The sequence below is a fragment of the Lissotriton helveticus genome, chromosome 3_2 (assembly GCF_964261635.1).
Source record: "Lissotriton helveticus chromosome 3_2, aLisHel1.1, whole genome shotgun sequence".
In the NCBI taxonomy this organism is placed as follows: Eukaryota; Metazoa; Chordata; class Amphibia; order Caudata; family Salamandridae; genus Lissotriton; species Lissotriton helveticus.
Genome location: NC_136062.1, coordinates 443,785,215 through 443,798,841, shown reverse-complemented (window position 1 = coordinate 443,798,841; position 13,627 = coordinate 443,785,215). Strand labels below are relative to the sequence as shown.

The 13,627-nt window shown below is 47.0% G+C and overlaps 1 protein-coding gene across 2 annotated transcripts in view; it reads right to left on the bottom strand.

Annotated features, from left to right (window-relative positions):
• LOC144826055 (1-aminocyclopropane-1-carboxylate synthase-like protein 1) overlaps window positions 1-13,627 on the bottom strand; it is a 146,954-nt gene that overhangs the window by 47,376 nt on the left and 85,951 nt on the right. For both annotated transcript variants that reach the window (XM_078684353.1, XM_078684354.1), the window contains 3 exons: window positions 11,462-11,528; window positions 9,426-9,523; window positions 7,854-7,931 (listed from right to left, as the gene is read on the bottom strand). In XM_078684353.1, coding sequence (XP_078540479.1) covers window positions 7,854-7,931; window positions 9,426-9,523; window positions 11,462-11,528 — 243 coding nt within the window. The remainder of the gene's footprint in view (window positions 1-7,853; window positions 7,932-9,425; window positions 9,524-11,461; window positions 11,529-13,627) is intronic.

Below are 13,627 nucleotides of genomic sequence, written 5' to 3'. Positions count from 1 at the left end.
GCATGGGCATCGGCTCCATCCCCAGATTGTTTTTCGCCATTGTGGCAGAAGATGGAGTGAAAAGTGTAAAGGATGTCCATGCTAATGATTGAATACAATAGTATATCTGCAGCTGCGACAGGCACCGGGGAGGAGGGTGGGCGATATGAATGTTAGCAGCCCTACATGCCAAGAACAGATGCATACTGGTAAGTAGCATATTCAGTTCGAGGCATGTGGGCTGCTAAATTCATATCTTAGCATAGAATACATAGCAGTCCCTCCATCAGCGGCGGTTGCCTGTGCCAGCTGCAGAAACCTGAAAAAGTGTCTTGAGAACAGCCTGTCCTACAGCAGCTTGCTGCTTGGAATGCACATCAACACAGTAGTGTTTTGTAAAGGTATGTGGGGTAACCCACGTGGCTGCTCTGCAAATGTCTTCTAAAGGAATGTTCCCCAGGAAAGCCATGGATGCCCCCAATTTGCGTGTGGAGTGCGCCCTTGGGGGTATCGTTAAAGTGCGCTTGGCCTTTTGATAACAGATTTGGATGCACTTAACAATCCACCTGGCTATTCCTGCTTTGGAAATAGGGTTGCCTTTGTGCTGTGGTGAGAAGGCAACAAAAAGTTGTTTCGTTTTTCTAAAGTGTTGTGTCCTGTCTATGTAGTACATCAACGCCCTCCGTACGTCTAACATATGGAGCATTCTTTCCGCTACCGTTTGCGGGTTTTGGAAGAATGCCGGTAAGTCAATAGTTTGGTTGATATGAAACTGTGACACCACCTTCGGAAGGAATTTGGGGTTAGTACGTAGCACTACCCTATTTGGATGAATCTGAATGAATGGCTCTTGGATTGTGAGCGCTTGTAGCTCACTAACGCGCCTCAGTGACGTAATAGCAATGAGGAAAGCCACTTTCCACGTTAGGGACTGGAGTTCACATGAGTGCAGTGGCTCAAAGGGTGGTCCCATCAGTCTGGTGAGGACCACGTTGAGGTTCCACACCGGAGCTGGCGGTGTTCTTGGGGGAATGACTCGTTTCAGACCTTCAAGGAAAGCCTTAATGGCAGGCACCCTGAAGACAGAGAGATGCTGCCTATTCTGAAGATAAGCTGCGATGGCGGATAGATGTATCTGAATGGAAGTGTACGCTAGATTGCACTTGTAAAGATGTAACAGATAGCAAATAATGTTAGGGATAGATGCATCTAGCGGGTTGATGTCATTGGCTGTACAGTAAATGACAAAACGCCTCCATTTTGCAGCATAGCATGCTCTGGTAGTTGGCTTCCTTGCCTCCTTGATGATGTCCATGCATTCAGGAGGAAGGTGAAGGTATCCAAACTCTAGGACTTCAGGAGCCAGATCGCCAGGTTGAGCTGCTGCGGATCTGGATGCTGAATGTCTCCATGGTTCTGCGTCAAAAGTCTGGGCGTGAGGCGCAGCCTTTGATGCGGCACCACCGAGAGTTCGAGGAACGTGGTGTACCATGCTTGGCGCGCCCACGTTGGAGCAACCAGGATGAGAGTCATCGCGTGCTGCCTTAGCTTTTTTGCCACCAGCGGTATCAGAGGGGCTGGCGGAAAAGCGTACGCAAATTTGCCTGACCAGTTCATCCATATCGCATTCCCTTGCGACTGTGGGTGTGGGAACCTGGCGGCAAAGTGTTGGCATTTTGCGTTTTCGTTTGTGGCAAACAGGTCTATCTCCGGATGACCCCACTGCTGGAAGTACGGGCGGAGTACAGATGGGTGTAACTCCCACTCGTGCATTTGATGGCTGTATCTGCTGAGCAGATCCGCCATCTGATTGTCCTTGCCCGGGAGGTGTTCTGCCATGAGGAAAATGTTCCTCTGAATGGCCCACTTCCACATGCCCTGAGCCAGATGAGACAGCTGTGGCGAGTGGGTGCCCCCTGCTTTGGAATGTAGTACATCGCGGTCATGTTGTCCGTCCGGACTAACACTACCTTGTTGGACAGATGTACAATGAAGGACTTGAGTGCCATGAAGATTGCCATCAGTTCCAGATAGTTGATGTGCATCTTCTGTTGCTGCGTCGTCCATAGTCCCTGCACCGTGTAAGTGAGCAGATGAGCTCCCCATCACTGGAGAGATGCGTCCGTCGTCAGGATAATCTGTGGCACTGGCTCCTGGAACAGTCGGCCCTTGCAAAGGTTGTGTGGAGTCCACCAATGCAGAGAGTCGTATGCCCGACTGGTAACCAACACTAGGTCTGTCAATCGTCCCTGAGCCTGTGTCCACTGAGTTGCTAAGCACTCCTGGAGCGGACGCATATGTAGACGTGCGTGAGGGACTATGAAGATGCAGGAGGCCATCATGCCAATCAGCTGCATGAACACTCTCGCTGGAAGCGAGTGTTGTGGTCTGAACTTTTGGATTAGCGACAGCATGCTGTCTATCCTGACTTGGTTTGGCTGGGCCATGGCCGTCAGGGTATTGATCGTCGCACCTAGAAACTGCCGGACATGCGCCGGCTGAAGATGCGACTTTGGGTAGTTTAACGAGAAGCCCAGATCGTGAAGGAGGTGAATGGTAGTCGACATGTCCGCGGCGCACTGTTGTTCCGACTTGGCTTGAACGAGCCAGTCGTCTAGGTAGGGGTAGACATGGATGTTCTGCCTCCTGAGGTGCGCCGCCACTGTCGCCAGACACTTGGTAAACACTCTTGGGGCTGTGGTCACTCCGAAGGGTAGGACCTTGAACTGATAATGTTTGCCTTGGATAGTGAATCTGAGGTATTTTCTGTGGGACGGGTGTAGTGGAATGTGGAAATAAGCATCCTTGAGGTCTAAGGTTGCTAAGAAGTCCCCTTGTTTTAGCAAGGGAAGAATCTGTTGCAGTGTAAGCATATGGAAATGTTCTGATAGTATATACAGGTTGAGGGGCCGCAGATCTAGAATGGGTCTGAGAGATCCGTCCTTCTTTGGAATAAGGAAGTACAGGGAATATACCCCTGTGCCCTCCTCCTCCACCGGCACGAGCTCGATAGCGCCTTTTTGCAGCATCACCACTACTTCCTGCTGCAATAAGTGCAAATGCTCTGCGGACATAGGCCGTTGCCTTGGTGGAATGTTGGGTGGAGTGGACTTTAACTCTAGACAATAACCGTACTGGACAAGTTGTCGCACCCACCTGTCTGTGGTGATGTTTCTCCAGACGGGCAGGAACTGCTGTAGTCTCCCCCCGACAGGTGTTAGGTGGTCGGGGGGCAGTGACAGAGAGTCACTGTTTGTTTGGGGCAGAGGAGCGGGAGTTGTTATTTCCTTTTCCACGTCCTCTGGTACTGTTTCCTCGGTAACCCCCTCTGTTTTGCTTGGGGTACGAGGATTGTGCTCCACCTCTGGAGAATTGTGACTGTTGACCCATCTGTCCTCTGGTGACTCCACGCGCACCTGAGCGACGAAAATTGTTGCCACGAAACTGTTGTGATTGTAGGGCCCCCATAGACTTAGCAGTTCCGGTGTCTTTCTTAATTTTTTCTAGTGTGGTGTCCACATCTGGACCAAACAGTCTATCAGGATTGACTGGCTGATTAAGAATTGTTGTCTGAATGTCAGGTTTAAACCCCGATATGCGGAGCCACGCCTGTCGTCTGAGCATGACGCTAGTGTTAATGGCCCTAGCTGCTGTGTCTGCGGCATCAAGTGCACACTTTATGGCTGCGTTGGAGATCAGTTTTCCCTCTTCTATAAGCAGTTTGGTGCCCTCTTGAAACTGCGAAGGCAGGTGTTCTATAACCCGCTCTAGGGTGTCGTAATGCGCCCTATCATAACGTGCCAAGAGTGCTTGTGTATTCGCAATACGCCAAAAATTGGCAGCCTGTGCGGCTACTCTTTTGCCTCCTGCCCCTAGCACTTTGGACTCCTTATCCGGGGGAGGAGCTTCACCCGTTGTTTGGGAGTTGGCCCTTTTGCGGGCATTTGCGACCACCAGGGAGTCAAGCGGCAACTGTCCCCGAATGTATGCAGGGTCTGCAGGTGCTGGTCTGTACTTCTTTTCGATACGTGGATTGACCACTCTCGCCCTGGTAGGTTCCTTAAAGATGTCCGCAGCATGTTTGAGGACCCCTTTGAGCATAGGCAGTGTCTTTACTGTCCGTTCAGAGACTGAAAAAGTGTCAAATAGAAAGTCTTCTTCTACTGGGTCAGCATGCATGTCCACATCATGATTAGCAGCCGCCCGTTCAATGAGTGCATGAAAACCTGCAGAATCTTCTGTTGGGGATGCACGTGCAGTGAAAGGCTGTGGGTCTTGCCCCACATCTTGGGTGCCTTGGTCACCAATGTCATCGTATGAATCCGGCTGTGCATCAGGTTCATTGATGGGGAAAGTGTATTGGTCCTCTTCAACATATCCTTCACCCTCAGAGTGTTCTGGGGAAGGAGTTGGGCTCCTTCTTGGAGGAGGCTGGATAGGCTCCATGAGGCCTGAAGCGTCTTCAGGAAGCCTTTTTTTCTTTAGGGGGATGACATAGGAGTCCACCGGCTGTGAAGTGATCCTTCTCTTATAAAGGGTCAATTTGCCCGTGTCTGCGTCGATAAAACGCTCCGCATCCTCTTCAGAGTCGAGTACCCGACTTGAAAGTGCCCCCGCCGTCGAAGAATCCGACTTCTTTGGCGTCGATTTTGTTGAAAAGGCCTTCGGCGTCTCTTTTGGCGGCAGAAGGAAGAGAAGTTTACCCGCAGGCTTCACTGGAATGTCCATCGGCTTCTGCGGCGATGGCATCGGAGCCGGCGTAGCAGAGGCCTTCTCCCTGATCCTCTGTAGTGAAGCGGCGACGAGGGACGCGTCACTTACAGCGGCCCTTGGCGCCGACGAGGAGGTCTTTACCTTGCCCTCGGATCCGACGTCCTGTTGGCCCTTCTGAGTCTTGGACGACGATGCCGCAGCCGCCGACCCAGAGTCCTTGGACCGATGCGCAGATGTGCCAGCCTTCGATCCGTGTGATTTTGTCGGCTCCGTCACCACCACGCGTCCGACTAACGGAGTCCCAGTCGGAACCGGAGCCGCGTCGCTGGCTTTGGCGGGCTTTGACGGCGTCGCAGCGGTGGACCCGTGCCGACCACCCTTCTTAGAGGATCCCTCCTCTGGCGCCGACTTCGACCCTGTGGAATCGACAGATTTCTTCGACTTTTGTGGACTGGAGGTCGACGGAGTCGATGCAGCAGCGGGTGTCGTCGTTTTTGGTGGTACGGCCGCCATCTTAGGATCGGTCGAATCGATAACTTTCGGTTTCGTTTTCGGGTCGGCCATTTTAGGTGTAGTCGATACCGAATGTTTCAGTTTCGGTTTCGATACGGGCTGCGCAGGAAGTATGTCCGTGGCCGGGCCAGAAGGCGGGGCTGAGGCTTGCGGTACGGGGTCTTGGGTAAGGCCGACAGGCGATCCCGTGACCCGATCTTGATCTTCGTAACCTTCGGGGCATAGCTCGTCCCCTGAGCTATCTTCCGCGGCCCCATAAATCTCTTCGACGTCCCCTACCTCGTCGACGTATTCAAGGCCTTGATCCACGACTCCGTCGTCGTCTTCCGGATCCGCCTCGACCTCCGTCTCGGGCGGGGATATTTGAAGAGGATGGCTCTGGTCCTCCTCTTCTCGGTCGCCGAAGATGTTTTCTGGAGCCGGGGCCGCTTGTCTGGCCTCAAGGCGCACCGCGCGCCGAAGCTTGAGTGTTTTCTTTGACCTGAATTTTGCGCAGGCCCTGCAGTTGTCTTCGTTATGGTCTGGTGAAAGGCATTTGTTACAGACCGGGTGCACGTCGATATGTGGGTATTTGGACCCACAGAGCGGACAGTACTTGAACGGACTCCGCTCCATGCTGGAAAGTTGCGTCGTGTCGCGACGAGAAGGCCCCGATGTCCGAAGAGTGCAAGCACTCCGGTGATTCCGACTCCAAGAGACGGAAGAACTCAAGACCGAGCGCAAACAATACCGACGCAAAGAATACAAGTCCTTTTGGCCGTAAAAAGTTAGTTTTTCTCGGTTCCGACAGAGAGACGTCGAGACCGCATCCGAACCCAATGGCGGAAAAAAACAATCTGGGGATGGAGCCGATGCCCATGCGCACTGTAGTCCAGGGGAGGAGCCACCTATCTCAGGATACTTCGAAGACTCTTCCAGGACAACAATGTGCGATCATCCGGACCCAACACTAGGCGGCGATCTAATGCTAAGATATGAATTTAGCAGCCCACATGCCTCGAACTTGATGTTACGGGTTCTGACGATGTTTACTAGTGGCGTCATGTAGATGTTGAAGAGGATAGTACTGATGGATGAGCCTTGCGGGACACAGCAGATGGTGTGAGAAGTGTGAGGTGGGAGATGGTGACAAAGGCAGCAGAGAGGTCGCGAAGGATGAGGGCGGCTGATTCCTCTCTGTCGAGTAGGGGAATATGTCTGTCACAACGATCAGGGCTGTCTCGGTACTGTGGTCGGCTCTGAATCCTGATTGAAAGGGATTTAGAAGGCTGTTTCTCACCAGGTACCTGGTGAGTTAAAGGTTTATGGCCTTCTCCAGGGAAACAGGAGCAGCAAGATGTGGAGATTGTCCTGAAGGTTGTTGGGGTCTGCGGAGGGTTTCTTGAGGAGGGGTCAGACCTCAATGTTTCCAGGCATCGATAAAGGTGGCTATGATGATATAGGCATTGAGGATGATGGAGACCTGGTGGCCTAATCTTGTCGCTTCAGTGAATATCAGTACACCATGGTGCCTGTGCTCCTTTGTGAGTAGCTGAGTGTGAAGGATATGTAGAAACACTGCCTAGTTTGCTTCGTTTTGCGCTATTGTGTTTAGTCACCAACCAAATTGCTGCATCCTTCTCTACAACCTCATGTATTACGTGAAAGTGGGACACACCTCAAGGGAGGAAAGAGGACTCAAGATCAGGAGAATTGGAATACACCTACGGAAGACGGCTATCTCTGCTACACTGATGCCACATCTCGGAACTACTGAGGATGGCTGAGATTTGGTAATACGGGCCATGTTCTGGGAGGCAGAAGCGTTCCAGATAGGTGCACTGTACCAATGTTATCATGTTCGGTTTGCAAGCCCAATTGTTGATTGGAACCACCAACCCCAAATAGGAGCTGGGCTTGAGCTCAAAGGGAAATAATGTCATCAGAGCAACATAAGATATGGTATTAGATGGGACTTCAGTTCTACTTCTTAAAGCACCCTCTGTGGAGTTTGACAGCCTGATCTGCTAGAATAAGTCATCATAGACCAGAGGAAAGATAACAGGCACACCCCGGCTTTCATACAGACAAGGGTTATAAACACTAGCTGTATCTGGCCCTTTAGGGTACAAGACCATGTCTGAAGACATGCTTTATAATAGACTTAGGTTTGGTGCTCCTTTACTTACCGTCTGACACTTAGGAGCTATAATACACATCTCCTGTGATACGGGGTCTCCTTTGATTTCTTTTAGAGAAACAGTCCTGATGGTCTCACACACACCCAACAGCACAGACATGTAATGGGCACATATTACAAACCATTTGTCAGACTACACACGTTTGGACCTTGTTCCTGCTGGCCTAGACTGCTTGACTCACAGGAAGGTAAGAAGAAGCAAAACAACACGAATGAAAATGTGGTTGAAAGTCTACAAGGTGGAACTGATGACCACAATAAAAGGTTCAGTCCACACTAGTTTGCATAAAAAGGGGACAGATGCACAAAAGACGGGGGCATCGCACATGTAGTCCAGATCTGGATGTCCGAATTGAAAATGGGGGAGAGCCAAACATGTAGGTGAATTTTGTTAACATTGTACGATTCCATAGAGGTATGGTGCATCCTGCTCAACGTCTTCTAAGACTAACTTGGAAAGCTCACTCACCTCAGATTTTGCTTTCAGTAAAGCTTTTTCCAACTTCTGGACAGTCAACTGAAATGGACGAGAAGCTGTGCCGCTTATCTGTGTAAAAACAGAAACACTCTGCATGAATAGAACACTTTTTTGTAAGAAGTAATGGCTCAGCATAGACTGCAGTTCAAGTTTAAAGACTGACATTGTTAGAGCAGGTTGATGAGGTAAAAATGTGATTAGAAAGATATGAAAAGGTAACTTACTGCAAAAATGGCTCCAATGTATGAGTATGACAGACAAATATGCAAATAACTGCTGCATTATTTGGAAAGCAGTGACAAAGTATGACCACCTGAATGCACCTGTTTTATGATTGTTCTCTACATTAAAGGGTCCTGAAATACTGGCACTACTTGAGCTGAATGTTTTCTGTTTATCCATATAATTGTGGCAATGAGACCTTTCAAAAACGCCCCCATACTGCCCTCTCCTCTTGCTTGTATTTACCCAGGAAATATAAATTTAAGGTTCTGAGTAACTCAATAACACTTGCAACCTAACCACCATCAGTGTGCTACGTGCATGACAAGTGAGGTCTGGGACACTGTGAGTTATATTCAATTGGACATATATCAACTGGGAACTAAACTGAGCTTACCAATACTGCCCCTAAGAGATGAAAATGTACTTTTGGGTTAATTAGTCTAGTATTAGTAAATTACATAATATTAATAAAATGACAAATTCAAACAAGCTAGCGGGTTAAGGCTTAATGACTCTTTTCAACATTACCTAGCATTCTTCACCCGCCATGAATCGAACGAGTACCTGCACATTTTTTATGTTATGTTAATTTGAAGACGGCAGAGAGAACTGCACATCCATGGCAGGTGTGTGGGTCACTACTTGGGTTAGTTGGAGAGCCAGTTCTTCAGCTTCTTACAGGGAGGTTGTTCCATGGATTCAGTACGATGTAGGAGAAAGAGCAACCTTCTGCTCTCATTTTGCAGATGCGGGGAGTGAGTGAGGTGGAGGGTAGATGTCTGGTGGTTGTTCAGGTATTCTGGTCTAGTATTGAGCAAGGCTTTGTACATGTGTGTGAGGAGTTTGAATTGGCTGAACTAGTGAATTGTCAGCCAATAAGCTTCTTCTTCAGGTGCAGTGTGATGTGGGTGTGATGTGGGAGGATAAGTAGAAGTCTTGCTGTGGTGTTCGGGATGGTCTGGAATCTGTGTAGGAGCGGTCTGGAGATTCCGGTATAGAGTGTTACTGTAGTCTAGACAGTGGTGAGAAGTGCTCGCGTGACAATCCATTTAGCGTTCTGTGGCAGCCCGAAGCATCTCTACCTACTGATAAAAAACATAAGTAGGGACTGAAACGTGTGTCATGATTAAGGGCCATCTCATATTGGGAAATACCTACTCAAATCTACACAGCCTGAGTACGCTAGTCCAATGAGGAGTTTGAAATATGTAGCCGGAATGTTAACCTGCTGGGGTGATTTTGCCTTCTCCTGGCCTGCGCTTAAAAGAACAGAAGATTCCTGTTACCTCTTTGGTGGCTGTGCTGTTCTGACCGCAATAAATGGGGCACAGGTCGTACCTTGCTATCTAAATGCACATAAACCAGCTTGACGTTACTGTAGAGGAAGATGCTTTGTGTGATCCCGCCATAGAAGGGAGTGGCTATCAGCACAGCATCTAAAACACAACACAAGAAAGAAAGATCATTGTAAAGACTAACACAAGTAGGCACTGGTAGCAGATTAATATATTTCACATTTCTTTTCATACAGATTGTGTGCGAAGATGTTCAGAGAAAACTGCCTATGATATTTCTTAAGAAATCCCCCAACCCCCAAGTGAATGCTAATGCAGTAGGAAGCCTTAATGATACTATGGCCAACAGTTTTACTGTTATAGTAACCACTACAGCTTTGCTACGGTCTAAAAACAGAGGTTTATGTCACATATTCATTCAAGTGTTCACTGTCAGATAAAAAACACTCATCAGATGTGTAGTAAATGTCCTCTCCATTGTTCTTCTCTGGATAGACTGTACTATGATATCTGTGACATCATAGAATGCCTGGGTGTCCCTCTGGCTCACAGTGCCTCTCTCTAACTTACTGTGGCAGTTGGTCATCTCAGGCTGAGCTGCTAACAACTAGCTCTTGGTGGGGTTTTACTTATGATCTTGACCTGTCTACCTAACTTGGAAGGAACTTACAATAAAGGATCTTAACTTACAAAGTGGACTCTGCAACCTTCATTTACCACAACTTGGCGACGTTTTGAAGAGGATGAACCTACGTGTGAACTAAAGAACTAGACTACATCTACAATTACGAGGAAAGGGGCCTATACTTAAGCCCAAAGTAACGCCCAGTCGACCCCACTAGTGTTCTATTCCACCTGAACAGCCTGCACCCTGGGCGTGTATTTTTACCTTGATATTGGCTTGTTTTTGGAAATCTTGAAAATTGTGCAATGTGAATTCTTAAGAGACTTTACAGCAGCCTCTACCTACTACTCTGCCTGTGTCTGCCCTGTGTGGGAAACAAGTGTTTACTGGTGAAACATTCTGTTTAAAATCTACTGGCCAGGGCTACATTTTGGTAAGATTTTGAGCTGTGAATTTATCATACGTTTAGTGTCAGCATATCTTTATCAGGGGTAGTTTTTTTTTTTTTCTTCTTTGGTGAATTCTTGTTAAAGGGGTTTGCTCTCTTGGGTTATCTTAAGTGAATCTTACCCCTATTGTGTCTCTCCCAGTCTACACTCATTTTATTTTTAGGGTGTTTACCCTGTGGTGTACCCATGTGTGGGGAGGTTATGAGTGTTACCAACTAACTTAGCTGCTCGTCTTGTTTTTTCGAAACCATGCTGTTTCGTTAAAGGAGGGGGATGAGGCATATTGTGACATAATGTTGTTTCTTTGTTCTTTTCTCTGCTAATGTTACCTCATGCTAACGTCATCTCATGTCGTACATTATTACTTTTGGTTCTTCTCAATTTTGTACTTTTCTGGTGATGCTGCATTTGAGGTATTTTGTTGATTGTTTCTTTATTCTGTTCTTACTCCATAAAGGAAGAGGATGTGTAGTAAATGTCCTCTCCACTGTTCTTCTCTGGATAGACTGTACTATGATATCTGTGACATCATAGAATGCCTGGGTGTCCCTCTGGCTCACAGTGCCTCTCTCTAACTTACTGTGGCAGTTGGTCATCTCAGTTGGTCATCTCAGGCTGTGCTGCTAACAACTAGCTCTTGGTGGGGTTTTACTTATGATCTTGACCTGTCTACCTAACTTGGAAGGAACTTACAATAAAGGATCTTAACTTACAAAGTGGACTCTGCAACCTTCATTTACCACAAGATGCAATCTGTGTTTCATCAAAATCAGCAGATAACTCCAGCAATCTAAAGCCACTATTGTTTCATCAGACATCTTCAATAAACTTCTGTTCTACACCCAAATGTTCGCACCACTTAAGTATACACATTTTCCAGAAAACACACATCTGTCTCCAATACCATGCAGAAATGAATGTGTATTTGCATAGCACTCAAAATGCAGTATGTGCACCGCAAACACACTAATTTATTGGAACCAACAGAAAACAGTCCTGCCTTACCCCCAGGATCACAGAGAACAGAAGCCAATGATGAAAAGAGTGATCCACAGCCATTCAGCACCACCACCTAAAGAATAGAAAGACAAAGAGAGTGATGTGGGGCATTGACAGAAATAAATGGCTTCATCTCAATCCTACAACAGAACAATAATGTACTAGGAAATAGTGCAGTGGCGCCAGAGGACCGAAGCATTTTCTATCAAGTGATCAAAAGCGGGTAAACACAAGGGGTGAATTGTCAGTGTGCTCTGTATCTACGAAGGGTCAGTGGACAGATGTGACGGTAAGATGACTCTATCCGTTAACTATGAGGCTTAGAAGCACTAATCCCAATCCATAGCCATTATTTCTCTTTTAAGATTACACTCTGTAAAGCAAACTGGCTGTCTCTAGAATTCCTGCTAAGTTTGGAAAGCTGCACATGATACTTGGACATGCACATGGAACTTCACATTTCCTAACCAGTCTGCTGTAACAGGCAACAAGTGATTTTCGGAAAGATGGCATGCTTCAACCATAATTACTCCCTAACTAAAAGAAGAAAGTAACTGCAGTTCTCTAGCAAAGATTTATACGTAACCAAATATATTTACCCTCTTTAGGAAGGAACCAGGAAAAAGCTTACTTTAAATTAAACATTGTTCTCCAGTACTGTACCCGAAAGTGGGTCTGCTTCCCTGGAGTTATCAGAGATACCCGACAACGAGTACAATCCCTTTGGAAAAAACCTAGTGCGACACATAGAGGTTTGTGACGAAGATTGCACTCCCTGGGTTTGGTGTGGTTCTTTTTACTAGGAATAAGCCACCCTGCTACGGGTATGTACCCTCATCCTGTTACATTTTAGAGAGAAACAATGGGGTGTCTGCACTGACGGATAAAGAACAGCAACACCTTATCTGTTACCAAAGTGAAGCTATCACAACTGCCTACCCTGGTAATGCGACTTAAGGAGATACAGGATCCAAACAGACAACTGCACAAAAAGAGAAAAAGAACTAGCAGAATGGCCAAGTTTCAACATTCTGTGAAACTTTAGATGGCCATCAATGAGAAACGTTTCAAGAGGCAAGCCACTACCCAATCTGGTTTTATTCCCACGTAGAGCATGCATGAAGGAGGGCATTTTAAGGAGGCTCAACTCAGATGTAACAATGCAACACAAAAGGATGGTAATTTTGTTAACAAAAATTATCCTGAACTTGTACAATGAGCAATGAATTCCTTCATTCTTAGGAAGCCAATAACTTGGTTGTCGAGCCACTGAGATATCTCACACTCCAGTTTAATGGCTAATTTCTGACACTTCTACAGTTTAGTAATTAAGGAGTTAAGCTAAGTTACAAACCCATGCCAAGTCGCAATAGAACACTGCCACCGATAACCATGAGATGTAGATGGAGGAGGAAAGTCAGGTTCTTTCAGTGTAGGTAGAGATTTAGAAATCATATCTGGGGGTTTAGTACGATAAGAGGTCTTCTTGGAAGTATTTTAGGGCGGTTAGGTCAATGCCATTTGAAGCACCTAACGCCTCTGTTTAAATTTACCTGCAAGTTAGGGTCTATGCCAGTGACTTCTGCAATGACAATCTACAAATCTAGACCTGTCCCAATTGTTTCAACCGGTGTGGGCATTTGGGGCAATATTGACCATTCACATATACAGATAGGCGAAAGCAGAATATTGGGTGGATTGTTGTCTCTTCCTGCTACCATGCCCGCTGAAATTGCACATGCAGAGCTAGGTTTGCAATTCTTGGGGTACCAACTGAAAATGGCGCCTCCTTTGTTATGGCTATCTAACTGGTTTAGGCATGAGTCATCCTCAACACTCACTGTCATTTTGGATTGTATTAACTTGTCAGAAGATCACACAATCAGTAAAAGCAAAATTACTAAAGTGCTTCACAGAGGAAAGATGGGATGTTGAGAAGAAATCAGTTTAAGCATATTTTCTTTTGCATATCACCCCCTTCATTGAGCCATATCTGCTCAAGGCACCTCGCAGGCAAAGGTTTTTCCTAAAAAGAGTTTGGCTTGGGAATGGCCCATTACTTGGTTTCCTATCCCTCTAATGTCTATACAAGAAAATATTTGATTCCACGCCCTTGCAGTTCATTAGCCCTGCAATCACAATTACATTGTTTTTCTAGGGGTTGTATACCGC